Source organism: Caloenas nicobarica, chromosome 4 (assembly GCF_036013445.1).
Source record: "Caloenas nicobarica isolate bCalNic1 chromosome 4, bCalNic1.hap1, whole genome shotgun sequence".
NCBI lineage: Eukaryota > Metazoa > Chordata > Aves > Columbiformes > Columbidae > Caloenas > Caloenas nicobarica.
Window position 1 is genome coordinate 33909864 of NC_088248.1, and position 24172 is coordinate 33934035.

The following is a 24172-nucleotide window of genomic DNA, read 5'->3' on the forward strand; positions in this document are numbered from 1 at the left end:
TAAATGCTCCCTGAAGCACCAGCGCACCTCAGAGCACACCCTAAAGCCCCAAATACAGCTTTTAACAGCAGATGTAAGCTGAAAGATAGGGGGGAAAAAAAAAAAATCGCAGCCAGGTTCTGAAAAGCTGACGGCGAGCTTCAAACTTGCCCTCCTTTCGGAAGGACGGAGAGACAGAGCCCGCTGGCAGGGGCCGCGCAGGGGGGCCGCAGACCAGCCCTCCCTCAGGAGGGGCCTGAGGCGGCAGCGCTGCCCCCGCCCTCAGCGCGGTCACGCGGCTCCAACCGCCGCCACAGCCCGCGCAGCCGCCGCACGCGCCCCAGCAGTAGCCCTCTGCCCAACGGCCGCCTGTTTTAAAAGGGCTCGCGTGCCGGGCACGGCCCTTTTCCTTGCTGTGATTGGTTGGTGTTGCCTGTCAATTATGCCCGCGCCCACCCTGGCCGCCCGGTGATTGGCTGGGCTGTGGCAGAGCGAGGGAAAGCCGTGGCGGCGGGGCCAGGCGGGTGAGGTGTCTGGCGGAGGGGTCGGGAGGGGTTGTTTCCCCCGCTCCGCTCGGTGCTGTCGGGGTGGTGCCGAGCGCCCGCGGGAGGGCTGGAAGTCGTGCCGCGGCCTCGCCTCCCTGGGGACAGCGGCGGGTTCGGGCCCTTGCTGTGCTGTGGGGAAAGGCGGAGGCAGTGTGAAGGAGGAGGGCGTGAGGAGACGGGGCCGGTGCGGATACCCTCGTCAACGTGCAAGCTGGCAAGAGTAGCGCAGGGTATTTCTGATGCTGCTGTTTTTCTCTTTTTTTTCTCTCCCTGTCCTAGATGTCCATGTTGCCTCTTCAGGTGGCGATTTTTGTTCCTTGGGCCTGCCCGTGGCCTGCTTGCTTCCTCTTGCTGTTTTCTTGTCTGAGCTCCTCGGTGCCTCTTTGCCTCTCTGGGAGCACTGTGGGCCCCTCATCAACTCCCACGATTTTAATCTGGTATCCATTTGCAGCTCTTACAGATAGCATTCTTCTTGGCTGGATGTTTGAACTCACTGAGACAAAGGGAAAACTAATTTATAAGTCTCCCTCGCCCCAGCTTTGTTGTTGTCTATCTCTGTACCTTCTTAGGCCCAAAACTGTGAGAGATTCCCTGATTACAGAATTGCTGTGAAACTTGTAGGCTGTGAAAAACACTAAATGTAATTCACTTTCTGAAAGGACTCTATTTGTAGCAGATAGGAGTGATGCTTTTACTGCTGTTGTCTGTCAGGACTCTATTTGTACTCTCCCCTGGTTCCTTTCTGGAATCTCGTTTTGATGAAGCTGGCAGTTTAGGGATTGGCTTGTTTAGTGACCCACAATGGGTGTCATGTAAATTTAACTTCACTGGAGTGGTGGTTGCTTGGATTCCTGCCACAAAATGAATACCATCTTGATAGAAAAGACAAAATACATGTATCTCCACCAGAAATCTTCTTTTTCTAGGAGTTGTGTTTGTTCTGTCACCATTTTAATTAAGGGATGTGTAGAGTAAATTATAATGTCATATGAAGGCTGTTGTGAAAATGCACTGAAGAACAGTTTCATTATTACTTTGATTCAAACCATATTTGAAATGGCTAAGCTGTTGGGGAGGAAGTCCACCTTTGGACACTAATATTGCATAACATGTATGAATGTGGCAGTGGAAGGGGCTTAATCACTCCATAAATATAGTGTGTAATCTTTAGAGAAACTTCAGGTTTTGAAAAGTAATTTTTAGTGGAACATTGAAGAATAAAAGGACTAGCAGCCATAGGGTTGGTGAATGTTTTGCATACAGAGGCAAAAGCTTGCGTAATGTGACCAGAAATCATTTGAAAGCCTTTATATATAAAGACATGGGGGATAACATTTGTTACATTAACTGCTATGTATGGCTTTATTTTTACTAATTCTTGTTTCTGGTAGTGGTAGAGAGTTACATAGTCAGCTGTCAGGTAAAATAAATAATGTGTGTAGGTAACAGTGCTCATTTGGATAATCAAGCTAAAAATGATAGTTTGGTTTGTACAAAAGCAGGAGAAGTGACCAGCTGAAGATGAGAAGGTAGCTTCAGACTGAATAAAAAGGATGCAATTGTAACTGGTTTTGAACTCCCCTCTATTTTAGTAGCGTTCAGTCCAGTGCAATAGGTTTGAGTTTACTGCAGTGTTTGAGATAATTGGTGTCTTGGGACCTTGAGTAATGAAAGTCTAATGAAGAGACAGACATGTGAATGCTTATGCACTCTTTACTGTTCTTAATTCAGTTTCCTTTTTTCTCTGCTTTCCAGATAGTTTATTAGTTGAGGCCTTAACTAGGAAGCTTCATTGTTCAGCAAATAATAGTGAGCTGGCAAGAAACATTTGTGTGAAATTGAAGCTGTTTTTAACTGTTTTTCTTGGAAAAGATAAACTGCTGAGATTTCAGGACATTATTTATCGGAGCCTGATCCTGAGGACAAAGCAAGCTAAAAACATAAGGGACATTAAAGAACAAACTGCAGTTGTAGCTTATTTTACTGGTGGTGATTTTTTGAGCAGCGTTTCTTTTGGAGAATGAGTGGCATAGCACTTGGATGTAGCATTTGGGCAAAGGATTGAAGTGTTGAAGAAGGTTGCTTGTCTAAGTTTAGCAGATCTGAAGGCAGAAAACGTTGGGCAAAGAAGATATAAGTTGAGGAAGGAAAAGAGGCAGTGAAAAAAGAAATCTGACTTGAAGTTAATTTTTTTTAGGGGCTTGAAAGTTGATTTTTTTAGGAGCCTGACTAATAAATTTGGTAATCACCAAGCGGGTTCCTTGGTGTGATTTTTCAATCACCTAGATGACAGAAACCTAAAGCTGTTGTGCAAGATCTTGGCATGCCAGGGGAATAGTGGGCAGAGCAGAAACAACTGTGTTGATGAACTTTTTTGGTATTGGAAATTGGGAAAATGGATAAAGGCATGAAAATAAGGACCCCAGAAGTGGGATTATTTCAAATCCTTACTTTTGCCAGCCGGTTCTGCTGAATTTTATTACATATTGGTTTTAATTAAATTACTTTCTTTTCCTGAATTATTTGAATTATTTATATTAGTCAGGCATGGACTTAATATATTATTTTTAAGTATTTTTGTACTAAAATACAGTTTTAAAGTCATTTCTATAAAATGTAGTAAGAAAGTGGAACTTGTCACTTCGAGTAGCATATACGTCTCTATGCAACAGTGACAACATGATTTGTGAAAGAATTCATTATTGTATTTGACGGGCAGCATACTTATGATACCACTTAAGAAAGTTTGCTCATAGAATATATAGTTAGTGGTTAAAGTTCAATATTATCATAGCTACAGAACAATGTTTTGAAAGCAAATATATACATGATAGTAGTTGGATAAATAGGCAAGTATAGTATAAGTTGTCTTTCTGTGCTTTGGCAGCTTCTGTATACTTATAACAACTTAGAATGATCTGAATTGAAATATTTGCAATGTTATGTTGAAGCTATTGCAGATATGCATGAGGAAAATAAAGGTGCAGCAAATGGATGTGGCAAAATCCGAAGTGGCACTCAGAATGAGGCTGCTTTACTGGCCCTGATGGAGAAGACCGGATACAGCTTGGTTCAAGAAAATGGGCAAAGAAAATTTGGTGGTCCTCCACCAGGTAAGCACTTTTCAGATTATGAATTCGGAGTTTATTTTCTGTAAGTAGAACTATACTGAATCAGACTTAAAATTTGTGTTGCCTCATGTCTCATATCTTGAGTGACCAGTAGCAGATACTTAAGGAAAGACTGTAAGAAACCAAACATATACCAGGATCCTCATATGCTTTACAGTTCTTGTGCTAGACTATGTTGAACGTTAGCTCTTGGTGGATTTGAAGTCACAGCTTTAGAAACAGCTAAAGTTGACAGCAAAACAAATGTGGAGTTGGAAATACTGAGTATGTTCCATATGACTGAGAACACGCTTGAAAATCTTTAGTGGCACAGAAGGGACAAACAAGCTGGTGATAGCAGGCATAACATGCTTTACTTCTTGTCTTACTACTTGCATTGGCCAAAGCATTAATTTTTTTACAAACCTCTGTTCTCTGAGATAGTATCAGTGAAGATAGTCTAACTCATTTTCAGAGTTAACTAATCTGTTCTCCATGTCTAAGATTAACCCCACCCTAACCTTCATTCTGAGAAGAAAAATTGATAAATGCTGATCTTCTGGAGCTTTTATCATTCTTTGGGTGCATTTTTAACAGTGAAGTACAAATGGAGTTTATTATTCATGTGTTCTTGTTCTTTCACTTAATACACTAGAAAACAGAAATTGTTGAGTATGTATCCATGTGTAAATAAAAAATAACAGTTGATAAAAATCCCAGAGAATAAGTGAGATTGTCTTGATGCTATAAAAAGTACATTTTCATCTCCGTGGTTAATTTATAGTGGTTTGGGATTTATTGTCATGGTAGAAAAGGGAGACTTACACCCTTGAACTGGAAAGTTAATACTGCAGTGAAAACAAACTGTGGAAAAAATTGTTTTTCTGTATGCTAAATTATATTTCCACTAAAGTAAGTGACAAAAAATGTAGAATTAAGTCCTGCAGTATATGGAATGTGTACTTTGCAGTTTGGAAACAGTGGTACTGGATTTTCAGGATATTACTGCATTGGAAGACTTAATTTTTTCTTGTGTGTTAAATACTATTTCAAAAACATGTCTGATACTGTGATTAAGTAACTTAATAAATCTCTTGAAATAGCCCTATCCCCTGATAAAATACTTTTGATGAAACTGGTGCTGCAGATTTAGTTAATAAAAAACAAGTAACACAGGTACTGCAAGGAAAAACCTTTGTTCACCACTTTAGATTTGCTTTCCAAAATAGATTGAAATTACTCTTAGTTTTAAGTGCTACTGATAAAGGGTATTTTTGTTTGAAGGTGTTGCAAGATCATTCAACTTTAACGAATGCTTATATGAAAACTGGAAACTAATCGGTTTATCTTGTGCTGCAAAGGCTGAAAGTTTGTGAGATAAATCAATAAAACACAAATGATTGAATTTGTTATTGTTTTGGGTGAAGACACAGGAGAAGTAGTAGTTCTGTAGGTGTGTTTTTTTTCCTAATTATATTTTGATGTCATTATTCCCTTATTCAAGAGTTAACACTTATGTTAAGAAGATGTTAAGAAAATGAGTGGCTTCTAGATCATTTAGTTTGAACTTCTGTGTATCTTACACATTTACGTTCAGCTCATTTATTATGTTGAGCTTGAAGACTTTGGTTAAGACACATTCTCAGAAAAGTATCTGGTTTTGATTTTGAAAACTTTAAAAGGTGGGATTATCTACTCCTAGACTTAGCTTGTTAAAATGGTTAGCATCTTTCCTGCTGAATTTGGGCTTTATTTTTAGTCTGAACTAAGTATTTTAAAGTTTTCTTGATAAAACAACTAGTTCCAGTTACCCTCTGTAATAACGCTGTGTCAGTTACCTTTATCTTAACATTTGTTATTCTGAGGAAATGAATCAAGTGCCTTAAATCTTTATGAAGTATTTATTTTACTTTGAATAGTTTTCCCATTGGCATCACTGACATCATCAATGTTCAAGAATTTTGCTATTAGTCCTTGTTGTATCACACGGAGTACAGGAACTCTTCTTTTTGAGTCAGCTTATGCACTTACACAAGCAGAAAGAAGGAAGCTTTTTTGTGCTACTCTTTCAGTTCATTCTCACTTGTGGCCTGTGATCCCGTATCTGTATAAGTCATGCTCATAAGGATGAACTGTATTGCTCATTGCTATATGTAGCTTAAGATACAGATGGCATCAAAATTATTTCTCTTTGGAAGTTTTTCCTGTCTAAAATTACATACATATTTTTACTAGCCTATATAAAACAGGCAAATGGAGCCCTGTGTAATTATTTTGAAAATCACACTGACCAAAGAACTGCAGGGCATCGCTGACTATGTTCTGAGGGCTCAGCCTGTTCTTAAGTTATTTAATACTTTTTTTACATTATAATTATGATTTTTAATTAGAACATTAGGCAGTTTTAAGTGTATTTGTTTGGCAAGGTTACTTTTATTAATGAAGATTGTTAATCTTTTCTGAAAGTAGATGTGTTTGACAAGGTGTATCTTCCATAAATCTGTTCATTGACATTAATTATATATCTCTCCTTTAAATCTTACGTACTTTTATGCTTACCTAGGCTGGAAATTACCGTAAGTTGCTATAAATGGTTTTCTAGGCCAGCTGAGACTTGAACATTTGAGATGGTTTGTAAGAAATACAATTACTGTTTGTAAATGAAGAGTTTCATTGTGAATTTTGCTTGTTCAAGACGTGGTTTCTATAAGCTTGTGTTGCTGCCAGAAGAGAAGGTTTCACTGTCAGCTCTGTTTTTTTGTTACCATCTTGTTTATCTGACTGGCAGGTGTCCAGAGCAAGAAGCCGATTTAGCTCAAAATTACCCTAAAAATGATATTCTTTTTCTACCTCAATTGGCAGCAGCACAGTTCTTGTTCAGGTTATGCCACTCATTGAAAATATATCTGTAGAGTGTTTAAAAAAAGAAAATGACATTTCACTGCTTTGTTTGGGTCATCTGTTTAGATTGCTGATGACATAATGATGTCATTAGGTATGTAAGTCATTAGATTTACATGGAAGAAAATTCAAGACAGCATGGATCTTACTAACAGTGAGAGGATTATAACTATAACATTGATTGAAGTTTGATTACTCGAACTGCTGCAAAAAAGGAATCCCATAATCATCCAGCGATTGATCGAGTATCTAGTCAAGGAAACTCTCTGGTCAGTTGGTAACTACTTGAGGAATGGTGCTTTTGGTGAACTACTTCCGTGTTTACTTTGTCAAATACATGCTGCTTATTGGCAGATGTGGCACAGACCAGGTTTTCTCTAAATCAGGAGTAATAATTTGCTCTGGATTGGCAGTAATGTCCTATAAGGCTAAGTGAGTATGCAGCTTTAAAATTAGAAGGCGGGCTTTTTGAATGGTAGATGGCTTTTACTTGCTGAGAATCACTGTTGAATCAGTTATCAGTCTGAGGATGATGGTAAAAGTTTGTCTAGTTAATAAATGAGAACATTGTTATTTAATTTAATGACTTCCATACACAATCAAGAATAGCCTCCTCCTTTTTTCTTGATTAAGGTATGCAGTTGCTTTTGTCTTTGGAGCTCCTAAATGGTGTACTGTTTGTTTATGCTTTTTTAGTGTCAGCAACTGACTGGCACGTTGTGAGTGATGCAGTACTAACTTGGAAACTGCCTTACTTGCTATGTCCAGTCAGACCTCAGTTTATAAAGCTGAAAATAATAAATGCTATGTGGAACAGACCCATACTTTTTCCTAGATCAGCCATAGCAGCGTGGCTCCAAATGCATGTCAATTCTGATGCCTTGGTAGCTTTCCTCTGTACCATGTGGTTCTTAGTGTACAGCACATAGATTAAAATTTATTCTGCGAGAAGGCAAAAATTTCCCAATGTTGTTAAAAAAAAAATCATGAGTAAATTATGTGCTCTTTGATACTTACATGAAGGAAAAAAAAATTAAGTTAATTACAAAATCACCTAAATATAATTTATTCTGAACTTCAAGCCAAAGTAAAATATTAATTATCTTCTTCTTTTAACTTGTCAGCAGTAAATTTTTTTTCATCTTCCCTCTCTATGCTTTTTCATTTCATATTACTACTTGCTTACCACATTTTATGTTCTTTTTTTTGACCAGTTTTGTACTCCTTGCGTTCTCTCTTGCAGAGAACATTTATTGTCAAAGCTTTAGAAAAAGCTGTTAGTGATGATTTGACTGTCTGCCTTTGAAACTTCTGTGTGACTTGTCTAATTAAAAAAATAATTAAAAAAAAAAACAACACAAGGAAAAAAAAAAACAAAAAACCAAACAAAAATTACCCCCACAAAAAAACCCCACCCAAACCCCAAAAAACTCAAACCAAAACAAAACCCCAAACAAACAAATTATGTCAAGGAAAAGTAAAAACTGTACTGGGAGCCCTGACCAAAATGTCTTAAAATATGGGCAAGAAGTATAGACAAACATTTGCAATTTTAAAATGTTAGAGTAGAAAATACAGCTTAAGTTCTTTCTCAGTTATCACCTATCAGTCATATTAATAACTGACATAAATTTTAAGGGGCAAAAAATGATTGAAATGTACATCTTATAGCAAGCCTACCAATGTTCAGTGGGTTGTCGTACAGATTCTAGAGAAAGAAACAGAAGATGGAATTAAATACAAAATGTGGGCTTGTGTCATTTTTAATTTAAACGTATCAAAAATGAGAATTAAATAGTGCATGAGTTTTAAATTGAGAGTAAAAACAAATAAATATCTCTCTCCTCCAAATTATAGTGGGGGGAAGTGTGTCTATCTGGCATTTGTACTAAGATTGTTGTTGGACACTTTATTTTAAGGTTGGGAAGGTCCTCCACCACCTCGTGGATGTGAAGTTTTTGTGGGTAAGATTCCTCGTGATATGTACGAAGATGAATTAGTTCCTGTTTTCGAGAGAGCTGGGAGGATCTATGAGTTCAGACTGATGATGGAATTCAGTGGTGAGAATCGAGGCTATGCTTTCGTGATGTACACTACTAAAGAGGAAGCCCAGCTAGCCATCAAATTTCTGAATAATTATGAAATTCGTCCAGGGAAATTTATTGGTGTCTGCGTAAGTCTGGACAACTGCAGACTCTTTATTGGAGCAATTCCAAAAGAAAAGAAGAAAGACGAAATACTGAATGAAATGAAAAAAGTTACAGAAGGAGTGGTGGATGTCATTGTTTATCCAAATGCCACTGACAAAACCAAAAATCGTGGCTTTGCATTTGTAGAATATGAATCTCACAGAGCAGCTGCGATGGCTAGAAGGCGGCTTATCCCAGGTAAACCTATTTGTAATTAAATGGAATTTTTGGGGGGAGAATGTCTCCATTTTTGCGGGGTTGGAATGGTGGATCATCCCTGGGTTTTTTAAGGGAGGAATTTCTTTTTTTCTTGAATTTATGAATTGGGGTTGGGTTTTGTGGGTGTGGTGGGTTTTGTTTGTTTTTGTTTTGTTTTGGCTTTTTTTGTTTGGTTTGGTTTTTTAAGAAGCAATAATTTAAACCTTTCTGAGAATGAAAGAGCAGACATCTGTTTTATAAACACAAGTTTCTCTAATTTACACCAAGGTATGTGTTTCTTTGGGCACACATTCAGTTTTCATTTGCATGTGAATTTTCTTAAAAGCTAAGCTTAAAAAATGCAATGCTTGGAATGTGTCCTTTATTTTCTTTGAGGGTCATGAGTATTGTCATTGATGTTTCATATTTTAAAAATATTTGGAAGTAGGTCTTTAATTTTCTACTAGAAAAGAGTTTTAAGAGTTTAACAAGTAGGAGATGACTTTTTCTTTGTACCTTATTTTATACCTTTTGAAAGAAAATAGAAGGGATTAAATATACCGAAAGAGGAGAGAATAGGTAAAAGTACAGTTAAAAAGGTAAATTCTGGAAGAGAATATAAATAGGGAGGAAATGAAACAATATAGTTGGAGAAGCAAAGTCATTAAAACAGATAATACGGCATTTGCCTTGCCGAAATGAATGATAGAACTCCCTGCATTAAGGCTAAGATTTAGGCAAATCTTGAGTTAATCACTGACAGAGTGTAAAGGAGGAGTGTTACCTAAGATTTACATAGGCCTTGCAAAGTAATGGGAGTAGCATGGCCAGATCACTGAATGCAAAATAGACTAGTTGTGTAATACTCAAAATGTTGGCTTGAAATGATAACAAGGTGGTTTGTTGTTTTGATTTGTTTTTTGAATTTATGGTTTTGGTGTCTGCTGCAACATAGTGTAAGGCTTGTACTAGTGCGTAAACATTTAGATGATTTTTTCCAGGTATTGACCTTACTTTTTTGAGGTGACGATATTATCAAAGATGCTGTGTTTACTAGCTAGTAAAATAATATGTTGGTTATGATTGCTTTATATATGTGTGTATATACATGTTTCAGAATCACAAAGTCTCTGTTTTGACAGCTTATGGTGCTTAATGAACCCAAAGGGTACAGATAAAACATTTTTAATTTTTGCAGATTCTTACTTTCCTTAATAATTTCAAGTAGTAATATTTTACATATTTTGCTTAAGTAGATGCAGGCAACAAAAAAAGACCCTTTCATGTGGCATGCATCATGTTTGCTTTTTCTAGAGGTAGTTGATAAGACTTATTTTGTTTTCCTCTGCACATTTCTTATTGATGTAATGCTTCTTTGCTGTAGGAACATTCCAACTCTGGGGTCATACTATTCAAGTAGACTGGGCAGACCCAGAGAAAGAAGTTGATGAAGAAACAATGCAGAGAGTTAAAGTATTATATGTTAGAAATTTAATGATATCTACTACAGAAGAAACAATTAAAGCTGAATTCAACAAGTTCAAGCCAGGAGTAGTTGAACGTGTAAAGAAGCTGAGAGACTATGCTTTTGTTCATTTTTTCCACCGAGAAGATGCAGTTGCTGCTATGTCTGTAATGAATGGAAAGTGCATTGATGGAGCTAGTATTGAAGTAACACTGGCAAAGCCAGTTAACAAAGAAAGTACTTGGAAGCAACACTTCAACGGTCAGATAAGTCTGGGTTCTGAAAATCTGTTAGGGTTTCCTAACAAAGAAGATGGTCATCAAAAATCCATAGGGAAACCAGCAAGTCTTTCGGTTCGTCTTAATGGTCAGCACAGTCCAGGCCCTCCTGAAATAGAAAGATGTACATACCAGTTTTTTCCAGGAATAAAGCTTACTCCAATTAGCGTGTATTCTTTAAAATCCAGTCACTTCAGTTCTGCAGCGATGCATCTGGATTATTTTTGCAATAAAAATAACTGGGCACCACCAGAATACTACTTGTATTCAACCACAAGTCAGGATGGGAAAATACTCCTGGTGTACAAGGTGTTTATTCCCAGTATTGCAGACAGTTCGCAGAGTTACTTCATGCCAGACAAACTTTGTACAACAGTAGAAGGTGCAAAGGAATTGGCAGCACAGTTCACACTTCTACATCTAGGTAAGCATAGATGCTTTCAATTAGTTCTTAAGAACCGAAGCTAGAAAACTTACTTTAAAATTGTTGTTTGTGTATATATCTCAGCTTCTGTGTGTATCTTTATATCCTATGAGTTAGTCTACAGAAGAATTGTTTCATGTATAGTCAGCTGAGTGTGGACCATCAGGCAAGAGCACTGAAAAAAACCATGGTGTAAACATGTAGTCAGTGCAATGCTAGGGTCATTTTTGCTTTCATTTATCTACTGTAATGATTTATAAGGAAGAACTAGATGATATGTTAAGTGACTTAGGTATAAGGTCATTTGTGTGATCATTATGGTGCTGAAAATGTATTTGAAAGGCTGTGTTCTCGATTTATTATCAATAGGGAAAACGGAAGCGGTAGATCCATATTCAGGTGAATAAATAGTTTTGGGAGATGAATAAATAGTTTTTGGCAGCTTTTTTGATTCTTCTTTATAGACATTCTAAAGGCTATAGCAGAGTGTCATTACATGGCTTTACATATATTATCTTTGGGTAAAGAGTGCTGTCATTTAATGTTCTTTTGTAAGATAGAAAATGGGAGAAAATAGGGATACAATTATTCTTAATTAGTTTCTAAGTCTAGCAACTTGATTTATTTATGTTGCATTTCTTAATATTAGAATTCAACTACTAGAAAAGGGATTTTTTTATATTATAAAAAAGCGATGGTAAAACCTGTTATTTTCATGACTAAGATGACAGATCACTGCAGTTTTGACAATGTTATTGCTGTTGCTCCATAAAGTGAAATACATAAATAATACAAAACGTAACACTTTTGCCATGTAGTTCCTGCCCAGCATTTTTTCCGAACATTCAGCACACAGCAGTTAGAACACAGAACTGATTTATGGTGCCAGATTGTTTCATTAGTAATTGTAGTCATCATCAGACTTCATCCTCAAAGAAATCAGAATTTGGGCTCAGATTTGGTACTCTTTGGTACTCAGATTTGAATGTTGTTACAGAGTCATACTACAGTGGTTTGAAACCTCATACTTCCAGGCAAAGCTTTGTGTAATTTATTCCACTTGCTCTTTTGAACAGTTTCTCTTCTTAGTTAGCTCTTTTTCTGGCCTTTATATCCTGATGTATTTGAAGATGATATAGGGCTGATCTTTATAATTTGGCAAGTATTGTGAACTATCACTTAATTTCTCTGCTCTGCTGAGTAACATTCTTATGTATTTATTGCATGGTTTCTTTCAGCATTAGATCAGTAGATGCTGTATCGCAAAATTAATTTTTGCTTGTCTTTTGTAGAACATAAATACTTTTCTGTCATTACAAAAAATGTTTCTAATCAATCCTAGAGCCAGAGGTGTGTGTGTGGTTTTTTTCTTTTTTTCTTTTTTCTTTCTGTGAAGAATTACGTTGGAGACAATAGGCTTGTTCAGATAATAAAAACTAGTTTCTTGTGTAATGGTGTATAGAAAGGTGTGTTGTTTCCTGTTTTTGTGTGTGTGGATGTGTTTTGGTTTGGTTTTATTCAGAACTGGAGCTATGCCAGAGTTGTTTGGGATGGAGCGTTTTGGTTTTTGGAGTGGTGGTAGGCAAATTCTTTCCAAGTTTCTTACAGTATCTAGGAATTCCAACAGGTTGTGCTTCAGTAACTGTTATTTCAGTTTATTAGCAGACCTTAGTGTTTTTACACATTCTAGTTCAGAATATTTGCTTTCTTAAGCCATGGACTTCCAGGTTTCAAAGGAGTGGCATTCTCTGGGGAGTGTATCTATTGTGTGTGGGCCAGGTAGTGTCTGAGGCATCAGACTTGTTATCCTGTATAGTGCAGTTATAGAGAGAAGAACAATGAGATCATACAATACACTAAATGATCCTTTTCTGATTAGCTGTGCAGGCATACAAGACCCAGGACTGCACCTGCAAGATTTAAAGCTTGATTTTGCTTTAGGAATGGAAGGAGGAGAAATGAGGACAGATAAAGAAGTGGTTATTAAAATGATATTACTTAAGTTTGGCCCAGTGAAACTAAATTTTCAGGGAAATGTAACCAGAAATAGTAACTGAAACGCTAAGTGGAGTCCTGTGTTAGTGATGACTGCTTCTGTTCCTGAGAAATGCTTTAAGAAATACTTTTCTGGTCCCCTCTCTTACCTATTTTTTTTTTCCTCACCTTTTCTGGTTTTGGTGGATTGGAAATGTTATTGCTGATAGCAAACTGTAAAAATAGTACTTCCCTCCTTCTCTTCCTAATACTGCTACTTAGCACTTGTTCTGGGAGTCTCTTGGTACTTTGGCTGTGGTGAGACTTTTTTCCTTCTGTATGCAGTTCATAGCAGATTTATTTCAGGCTTGACTTGGTTTTGTTCCAACTTAATGTATACGCTGTGCTGAAAGAAACATCTGAAGCTAAAGAAGAGTTGCTAGATGTGACAGAGGATCCCTTCTCACTGAAGTATCTGTTGTATGGCTTCGCATATTGAATGGTGCTGCATGGATGCATGTGTTGTGAGTGGGTTTGTTTTGTTTTTATAAGTAGCAGTGATTTTGAGAAAAGTCCAAGTGTTTTTCTTCTGGGAAACAACTTACTGTAAGCACACGTGTACAAAGATGATGCAGGGAATAATTCTTTCTGGTAAGTAACTTCTCTTACAGGAACTTGATTTTTTTGCCCACTTAATTTTTGATGATGTGTCTGGGTTGTGTTGGTGGTTTTTTTTTCTTTTTTAAGCATATAAGCAGACTAAGGTAAGTGAATCAGAAAAGGCTGCTTTAATATAATCTTAAAATTGGACTATTATGATTAATAATCTCAAAGCACTCTGGCTTTTTTTTGGTCATATGTATTTCTGTATTTACTTTCACATAATGAATACTTGGTTGTTACTGAATACAGTAGTCCTGAACAGACAGCAGTACAAAAATTAACCACTTGGTGTCACCTGAATATTTTGAAAATGATGCTTGGAGAAAATACAGAGAGCTATGATTTCACTGGAAGATGAATAAACTATATTTTAATGTTAATAGATAAATCATAAACAGATCAAGCCAGTGAAAAAACTCAGACTTGTTTAAATGTATGGAAATTACGTGTCTGGATGTCCATTTGTGAGAAGGGGAGCAGAGCTATATGTTGAAGTTCCAGAAGGTGAATAGGGAGGCGGGGAGAACAGAATAGGGATAAACCTGAATTGCCTGTAGGGGAAATTAGTACCTTTTCCATTCATTTGAATCTCATTCCAACACAAATAAGTCTGTGTCTTTAGACATTGCAAAATACCTTAGTGTTGTTTGCAAAATGGTGCTTGGCTGTTACATGTGGTACCCAGTTAGAAAAACATGTAAGTCTTCCTTCTCTTGCCTATCTTGGAGGCTAACTAGATGTGAGGCAGCTCCAATTGGGAGACTGAATCATTGTGCTAATTAACACATGCTCTGTATTCCACCTCTGGTCCAGAGGCAGTGTTGGTGCAGACTCAATCCCAAAATAGGAGGTCTTCTTTATCATTCAGGTGCTTTACATCAGTAATGTAGTTTTGTAGCTTATGGAATCAAGCTGGGTCATCCAGATGACTTCGAAGTATAGACAAGAAGAGAACTTGAAGTTGCATAGATGTGCTCTGAATTGTAGGAGAACTTCCACCTCCCTTCCTTTAGTAAGAGTAAACATATTAACCTTGAAAAAGCAGAACATTCTTCTGAGAATGTGGGGTTTGTTTGTTTGTTTTCTCTTACTGCTGGTGGAATTCCACTGGTTTAAGGAAATACCAGAAGATGTCAGAACATCTCTATAGTCCTTAAGATAACACTCTGTGTAGCAAAGGCTGAGTCTGAGGAGTTCTCTCCCTACTGAGTCTGACTTAAGGGTGGTAGGGAAGAAGGGAAAAAGTTTTGGTAAAGTTTCCTCAGTTTCAGGGATCTGCCAGGTCTTAGACATGTGTTCCACAACAGGGTATTCTTTTGTTCACTCGCGCGTGCTACTCTATGTGATGTCTCCCTGAGACACAACTTAAGAAATTAATGTTTGGGTAGAAGAGGGTATTTTAAAATATTTAAGAGAAAGTATTTAAAATAAAAATATACTGATAAATCTCTGGATCAATGAAATGCATTTTAGTAATTAACTTAGCATGTAAATCACATAGAATGTATATAGTAAACTGTACTGAAACAGGTGAAGCAAGCATTGTATCTTACTACTATGAATTCACTTGTTTAAGTTTAAGTACTGCATGCCGTAGCAATTTACAAATCAAGGATAAAACTTGTATAAACTAGTTCAAGAGCCTCTACTCAGCATCTTGGTCTTGGAACAAACATATCAGTAACTGCTGTCCTAAATTTTGGATGTTAAACGAAAGGGTGTCACAGTTAAGGTGAAATGTTTGTATTTTACTGTTTTGTTGTAGGGGTTTTCTTCAACACTGCCTTGGTTTGCTTTATCAAAATTAACTATATTGCTGTTGGAACAAGCAACAGCAAGGTACAAAATGTAAGATGTTTTAAAAAATACAGAAATTGCTGGCTTTGTTTAGCAAATACAGATGATAAGTGCTGATTGTGGGGGGGGGGTTAGGATGGTTTAGTGATTTTTAGAAAGGCTCAGAATGTAGTATAAGATGTTCCTTAACAGTATGAAATTAGAAGTCTTAAATATTTATCAAATGACTTACACATAATCATTTTTATCACAGCCCCTGAGCAAGCATATAGAACTTTGCTGTCCCTGAATGCAACATTGTGGGATAGTAGAGGTGAGTGAACCTCCCATAATTGTGTTTGGTGCAGGTTTTTGCCCCCTCAAAGACATTGTCTTAGCTGCACTGTTTGGGCTGTTTGTTAGAGAAGTTGGTCTCAACATAATTTCCTCACATATGCACCTCTGAGGAGCATTGTAGAAATACTCTGTCCAGTTTGTTTGTTTGTTTGTTTTTTTCAAAGGAGACCATAGCTCTACTGCTGTAGACCTGCTGATGGGTCACCTAGTCTGATGCTTACATGGATTATGCAGCACAAAGGAATGTTATGGTTTTTACTGCTAAAATGACTCCAAGTCATTTTTCAGTAATTTCTGGATTATTTGCGCTTCCATCTTGGGTTTAAATTAATGTTCAGAAGTGGAGTTGTTAACTACACTGGTGACTTGAACTATTTCTTTGGGTAGGCAGTTTAATGTAGAAGAGAGAGACTAATGTCTCCTTTGATTTGCAAAAAATATTATTTTTAACTTTCTGCAGTTTATGCTACAAGGATAAATGTGCTCTTTTTTTCAAATATGCTATAATGGATGAATTTAAGTGTGGATGCTTGTCACTTCTGAGACCTCTTCATTTTTTAAAATGGGGATTACCGTCTTCTCTGAGTGTTGTGAGACTGGCTTTTAAAAGCTTATAAGGCAGTTTGAAAATAACATTAAATCCATGCTCGGTGTTAACTTTACTGCTGGAAGCTTCTAATCTGAGTCACCCAGGATTAGTCCTGAAGATGCAGTTATTCTTCTGCTGCTCCCACTTATGGGCAGGGAACATAAATTTGTAAATCTGGGCCTGTGTAGAACTTGGAGAAAAAATCAGTAAGAAAAATACAACAATGTTGGGCTATGTTCATCCACGAAATAATTGACTGATTTTGGTGGAGTCATTCGCTTCAAAACAGGACTGGATTTAGTGCCCTTTTCTAGTCCATTGATGACCATCGTGAGGCTGGGTCATGTTTATGCAGTGTGTGTCTGGCAGAATTTGTTACTTGGTTAATAGTACACCCCAATGTAAAGTGTTAAAGATGCATTATGAATGCTGCTATATATATATATGTGTATACATATATGTACACATGTATATATGTACAAGTAAAAGATTAATACAGCTCAGAATCTATTATGTGCATTGAAGTTGTCTTCCTGACTATTTTGTGTTCAGTGGAAGTGAAACAAAGGGTCATTATTGTAAAGTTTGGTTAAAAAAATATATATATACTGATAAAATACATTCATTACTGAAGAATGTGAGTTTCTTTAGAAGTATAAGGCTTTTAGGAAAAAAAAAGCTCTGAGATGTGTAAGTTCACCATAATTTTGTAATTATTTGAGTAAGTATTAGGGGTGCAAAGGAAAGGGAAGAATACGGTGTTGGCATAAGACTGTAAATCCTTTCATTACATCATTATCTTACGTTCCTTAATAGTTAGGTGCATCTTGGAATAGATAATGCAGTATGCTTGTTGAAATCAAAACTCTTTCTTCCCTCTTTTCCTCTCTTTTTCTGCAGCCAACTGCACACCCTATTTGGCTTGAATTGCCCTGAAGAAGAAAAGCTTGGAATTTGTTGCTTTGGATCTTGCCATGAAAGAAAAAAGAACACCACACTGATACATAATTACTGGAAATTTACATGACATGTTTTATTGATGAATAAGTCTTCAAAGCACACGTGTGTATTAAACATTTAACTTTAAAGATTAGTGACATTGAATGTTAAATTGTTTTGGTTAGCTTGATTAAATTTGTTTTGAAAAGATAATTTGTTTAAAAGATTTTTATTACCTGTAATAGTTTGTACAACAGTATCTTATTTTTAGTGTTTAAATAATTTGCTACAATTCCTACTCTTGTATTTTGAGCTTCACGCAGAATTTTTACAGCTTCTGTTGTAACTAATGCATCTTAAGCAAACATTTAAAAAAAAGCAACACTGAAGACTCACTGCCCTGGCAACCCTGCCTTTTCATACATATACATACTATGAGACTTAAATACCACCCTCAGATTTGTTACTGTAACTTGATGCAAAATCTTATAGGAAGAACATGTCCAATAAAATCTTTGTTTCTGGTATAACATTACATGAATGGAGGAGTGGTATTTTGAGGGGCTTTACGTTGACATACCATCAGGCTCCATGACATATATTGCTGTAGTGATAATATAGAGGTTTAATACCTTAGATAATTCTTTGAGACAAAAATGGGCAACAAAAACATCTTGACACGTACAAGTTATGTGTACTTTCATGTACAGTTCACTAAGTTGCATTTCCCTTTGTTAGCACCTTTCTGCTGGGACACGTGTGCATCCATGGTCACAGGGGCCTGACTCTTACCCAGGCTATCCCTCATAACCAGCACTTCTCTTGCTCGTGGTTGCCATGTTGAACAGCAGCTTGCTTACTTTCTAATCAGGCCATGTTCTTCTTAAAAACATCATTTAGCATTAAACTGAGAATAGTTTTCAAGTTTTTAAATCGGGTATATGTAATTAATTTTGAGTGAGACATCTTTATTTTTATTGTGACTATTTAGCATTTCTCAGGAAAGTGCCTTATTTATTGAATGATAAAAAATAAAGGCCTTTTTTTTTTTTCTTTTTTAAAAATCTGAAACTAATACAGTACATCATCCTTCTTTTTGAATTTGGTGTATAGTTTCAGTTCCTGGTCAAGGAATGGGCTAAGTAGCATAAGTAAAGAGTCTAAGAGCCTGACCTATGCAAGTATTGGTTGTAAGCTGTCGTGTCTGAAAAGTGTTTGTCAAAACGGAATATTATGTAGACAGAAAACAATGCAATGGAAAGATATAAAGTTGAATATTGTTTTCTTAAAAGCAGTCAACTATTGTGGTCCATTACATATTTTAGTTCAACCTATTTCATCAGCATATTAAATTGTCTTTTTTGATGTTAATTTCGGTGCAGTTATAACAGTTTAATTTTATTTGCATTTGATATTAGCTACATAGCCGTTGTTTTAAGTGTTGTAATTTTTAATGTTGAAATCATGTGTTTGACTTCTGTACTTGAATTAACATTTATATTAAATTTATGCTGTTAGTATTTGGTGTGTGTAAAAGGAAAATATTTATTTTAAACATGGCACCTTCGTGAACTTACTTTACAGGATTTACTTTGCTTTCTCTACTAGCAAGATACGGCGAGAGGCTACAGTGCAGGTGCTTTGCTGAGCAAGCAGAAGGGGTAATTAGGTGGCTTAATTAAACCTTGAAAAAAGAAGAGTAATTTTTAAAAAGCGAGTTTGTTTAGTAGTGTCTGTCACATTTGACAGTTGCTAAACTGTTACGATTTCCCTAGAAACTGTTTGGAGGAAAGCACAGGGGGTTGCCTTACTTCATGTTTAAATTAAGCGGTTCCTGAGGCCAAGACAATAACCTGGGTTTGAGCTAGAATGATACAGTATAATGCTGATAAGATATGAAAGAACAAATTTGAAAGTATTTGTGCCTGGCAGCCTGAGAATTCTGATCTACAGACTACTGAAATGATCTTGATTTTTATTTTTCAGGTGTCTTGCTTAAGACTCACTTTTTTATTGCAAGTTTTTTATATAGACATCTTTAGTGACACCTCGAAAACACGGTAGGCTTTTTGCATGTGCAAGAAAGATTTAGTAAAACAATATTCTGTAATACTTTAGTGGAAACCTGAGCCAACCAAACCTAGGTATAATTGGCATTGTTAGCTACTGGAGGGAACTGCGTGATGAGCTGCACAAAGATTGCATAGCATTAAAATGAATACCTGTAAGAGAGGTGACTTACCCAGTGAACAAAAGGAGGTACTGACCAGTACTGTAGAAAGCTGTGGGATTGGATTTGTCAGCTGTCTAACATCTCTCCTGGTCAGATTTCTAACCCTGCTCCCATCTTAAAGCAGTCTTGTGCAAAAAGCAGTTTTGTTACAAACTAGTAACTCCCATCATTATTAACAAGAGCATGTACCTTGGCAATTATTTTCAGTATTCCCAACAAGTGTGACTCTACAAAACCATGATCAAACGTTTGAGTGTAATGAGTACTGGGTGGATGTAAGCCAAATACAACTCTCAAAATTTGGTCTTTGTTTTGCAGATAAGAACAAAGGTGTGAGGAATAAGCAGCTGAAGCAGCAGTAGCACTCAGTACCTGTAGTTCAGGTTTTTTGAAGTTTATTTGGAACACATCATTAAGAAATCTCTAATCAGTGTGCAAAATCGCAAGCATATTTTTCATATTTATAAGAGTCTCACTGGAGCTTATTAACCTTTGAAAAAAGACCAAACAAACCACCATGTATTTCTTCTAAAAATTGTTAAAAATGCGACAAAGGGAGAACATGTTGTTGCATATTTTTTACAGTACTGTTGTATAACATAAAAGTGAATCTGTATATGATCCTTTTCTATAATTGGGGTAGAAACTAGAAGTCCCTCTGAAAGTAGAGGTTACTGACTTTAGTGAAACAAAGTTTCGTTCCTTTGCGCTAAACCCACTGCATTAAAAACTATTGGCTTCCTTTTTTCACCCCTACCCCCTCTCCCCCTTTTATTTTTTTCTTTTTAAACATTGTTATTACTACCTTGTGGTTGGTGACAGACGATAAACCCAATCTTATGGAGCAAGCGTGTTATGGACAGTGGCCTCTATCTTCCAGGTCTGGGGTTTTTGTTTGTTTGTTTGTTTGTTTGTTTTTCCTGGGGAAAAAAACAGTAGATGGGGTGGGAGGATCTAAGGCTGTTTGTCACCAAGAGCTAGCATCCTATATAATAATATGAACAAGAGCTATTAAATTAATGGGAATTTCTTTTAAATAGGAAACAGTATTAAAGAGCAAGTCTGCTGGGTGTTAGTAGGGTAACATGCATGAGGTAAAAGCAACCCCCAAGAAATGAGTTGTTACAAGTCTTCTCTTTCAGTGAATTTCTTAGGAGAGTTGCTATGCATAACAAAGAATGACCAGTTCATCATCTCTTCATGCTATTTAGTGTTCAACTTAATGGACAGGCAGAGGAAGGTAAACAGGTAATGATCCAGCAGTCTTAAATATAACTTCCCTGCAGTTAGAGAGAGCCCTAATAGACCCCAAAATGGCCAAGAAAAGGGGAGGTTTAGAGCAGTCACTTCAAGCTCCATCCCTCATAGTTTTTCACCATGCTAAGAAAACTGTTATGAGCCACCACAACTTGTAATCATTCCAATTATGTGTGGCTGAACAATTCAGCTTAAGAGTCAGAGTAAAAGCGCTTGCCGTCCTCATTACTAATGAAATAACAAACACCCTTCACCTCCTCAGGGGGCAGAGCCCGAGAGGCAACAAGCCTTGGTGGCTCAAGCCACCCGAATGGCACCAGGCATATGGGACCAGGATGAGGACAAGTCTTCTCCAAACGTACACACACTGCAAAACTACCATGCAGAAGCATTAGTTGACAAGAATTATCTAAGTATACTTCAACAATAGCTTAATTTTTGCTTAAATGGTCTTCCATCCAACTGATGTAGCTTTGGCCTTAACTGCAGATGGGCTTAATTTTTGTAAGGCTAGTCCTTTTCTTCAAAAGAAGCTTTTCTATCTCAAAAAAATGTCAACAGCCATAGAACAATTGAACAACACAGCCATTTTTGAACCAGGTGGAATTTTTAGAACTCTAGAATGCGAATACCTGCTCGTGGGAATTGAAAGAAAATATTGCATAATGCTTGAAGATAGGTGAAATTTCTAGAAGTACAAGGCCACTTCAAAGAGAAGCCTTCAAAACCAGGATTGTTCCAGTCTTACATTTTGAGAATGCAGCGATGCTTGCTTTTAACTAAGGTGCCAGATAATGCTTTAGAGTTGAAAGAGGTGAATAATCCAGGGTAATAACCATTGAGCACAGTACTAGCTTGTAGATCAAAGAGTAGTGATTGTACTCTGCATTTTAAAACCTGTGGTGCTTCAGAAAGAAGGCAGAATGTTGCCATTTTTAGAAGGGGAGGGGAAAGCAGTGAGGTACAGGAGTTTGACTGTCACAAAATAATTGACCCAATCAGAAATTGAAATCAAGCAGCTCGGGAACCAGAAGCATCTACGAAGGTCAATTGTAGCTCAGGGAGGCTGGTCTGTTTGGTACAGTTCAGTTTAGGTAGGAAGTTCCTTTAGAAAGCCCTGTCAGTATGAGTGACGTGAAAGAACAGAAATGTTTGTAAGCACCTGTGTTAGAAAATTACAGGTGGATAGTGGCAGATTATTTATTTGCTGTCAAAATCCACTGGGGGGAAAAAAAAAATATCTATGTGGAATGGATGTAGCTGGATGGAAAACTTAATGTAAAACATGACCATACCACTGTGGCAGTTTGCCAAGAAACGAGTACCTATTTCAGTAAAATTAACTATGTGAGTTACCACTTCAGGCCTTAAGCCTTTTTCCTACCCTGCCACAGGCTATCGCTGCAATTCACTTACAATTTCCTGCAGAGGGAAGTATTCGCTAGTGTATGAAAAACAAATACCGAGTGAAATTGTCAAAGCTGGAAATGCCTCTGTATGCAAGCAAAGCAAAAGTCTAAGAGTGTCAAGAATGGCATTCACTGAGTTACTCAGTTTTTAAAGAGAAGTCAAAGTATTTCAAGCGACAAAATTGCTCTCTGAGCAAAGAAAGCCTATCAAATCAATGGGAAATACAAAAAAGGCATCTTAAATCTTACCCCTTTATGATTTAGGAGATTACCTCTGGGCCTCAATACTGATGTTGTTACTCTAATGAAGAGGAAAAAAAAAAAAAAAAGACTGTTTTAGAAAGAATGGCCTTGGATTTTCCTATTTATCCCTGGGTGTGTGCTTCCATCTCAGCTCTGTATTTCTTCATTCCAAAACTGATCTCTGCCCCTTGTGTTTGAGAAGAGGATGTGACTCCTGGATCCTGAGCTGTCCTGAGATAGGCAAACGTTCCTGAAGCAGCAAGTGTGTGACCTTCCCTAGCTGTGTGGAGTGCTCAGCTGGTCCGTGCAGCAAAAAGGTCCTTCTGTCCCAAATCCTGATATCTCCTCACTCTGCTCTACAGATTCAACAGCAAGGGAGGGGAAGAACAATTCTTCTGATTTCCCAGTACCTTTTCACAGGCAGAACTTTGCAACACACTCCTAGAGGTGACCGAGTAGTAGTAGGTTGGATTCAGACTGGTGTGGTAAGAGGCCTTTGACATCCCCTCCCCCCTTTTTTTTTTAAGAAAAAAGTGACAGTGATCATTGTATTATTTTTAAGTACAAACTTTAACATATGCACCTTTGACATAGGTAAAACAGTCTCAGGAAGATTCCCAACAGATGTTATTCTGCCCAAAGTCTAACTGGGCCCAGAGCAAGAAGCTGTCATGATCTTTCAGGAATTAAGAGGTTCTAGTTGAGGAGGAAGTTCAGGTTCCCCAGAAACTGAAATAGCAAAGGAGGGCTTGGGTGCGTGCAGAAAAATCAACTCAAGGTGCCTGCAGGATGATACAGATACTGAGGACCACACAACAAGATCTGAGTGCCCAGTTTCAGTGTCAAACTCATTTTCACTGGGGGCCACATCAGCCTCACAGTCACCTTCAAAGGGCCGAACGTAATTTTAGGACTCTATAAACGTAGGAGTAGCTACATTTATACAGTCCTAAAATTACATTTGGCCCTTTGAAGGCGACCGCAGGGCTGATGTGGCCCCCAGTGAAAATGAGTTTGACACCCCTGCTTTAGACAATAAGGTTAAAGCTCAACTTCTTCAAAGAATACAAGGGGATGTTTGGTTGTTAATACATTATTTTTACAAAGAAAACAGAGGTATGTCAGAAGCTGGATGACAACTCATTTGTAGCACTAGCTTTCTAAGGGGAGATGGTGAGCATCTATCACACCTGTTTCTTAGGTCCTACAGTGAAAGTCCTACAGTAAAAACTATGATCTTAGAAACACTGATTAAAAGTTTGGTTTTTTTTCTAAACTAGGAAAAATGTAAACAAAGGCAAAAAAACCCCAAGACAACAAAACCATCCACCTCCACTACCTAAAGCAGCGTTCATGAAAGAAAGCTATCTGGACTCTCTTTAGGGCATATATTTTGATGAAACTTTCACTATGTATTTTTCCCTAAAAAAAGGCATACGGTTTTTAGCTACCATGAAATCATAACTACTTTATCCATTCATCCTAGTAAAGGATTTAAGCTATGAAAGTGGTAGATTGAGTAACAGTCGTATCACCCAGTTTGTCCAGCAGTCCAAACATCACTGAATTTCGTTACATGCTCCTGGAGCAAGCCCAAGAACAGCTGATGAAAGCACATCTTCCAGAAAGGCATCAAAGTCCAC

The 24172-nt window shown here is 37.2% G+C and overlaps 1 protein-coding gene across 1 annotated transcript; it reads left to right on the forward strand.

Annotated features, from left to right (window-relative positions):
- Positions 1-708: 708 nt before the first annotated feature.
- Positions 709-17374, forward strand: RBM46 (RNA binding motif protein 46). The gene is made up of 6 exons (XM_065634294.1): positions 709-754; positions 3476-3637; positions 8455-8922; positions 10307-11089; positions 15777-15836; positions 17349-17374. Exons 2-6 carry the CDS (start codon positions 3487-3489, stop codon positions 17372-17374), a joined length of 1488 nt encoding a protein of 495 aa, XP_065490366.1. The 5' UTR covers positions 709-754; positions 3476-3486.
- Positions 17375-24172: the final 6798 nt, after the last annotated feature.

Coding starts and splice junctions, on each gene's coding strand:
- RBM46 (XM_065634294.1), top strand. CDS start 3,487: ATGCATGAGGAAAATAAAGGTGCAGCAAATGGATGTGGCAAAATCCGA. Junction 3,638..8,454: donor ATTTGGTGGTCCTCCACCAG/GTAAGCACTTTT, acceptor CTTTATTTTAAG/GTTGGGAAGGTCCTCCACCA. Junction 15,837..17,348: donor AACATTGTGGGATAGTAGAG/GTGAGTGAACCT, acceptor CTTTTTCTGCAG/CCAACTGCACACCCTATTTG.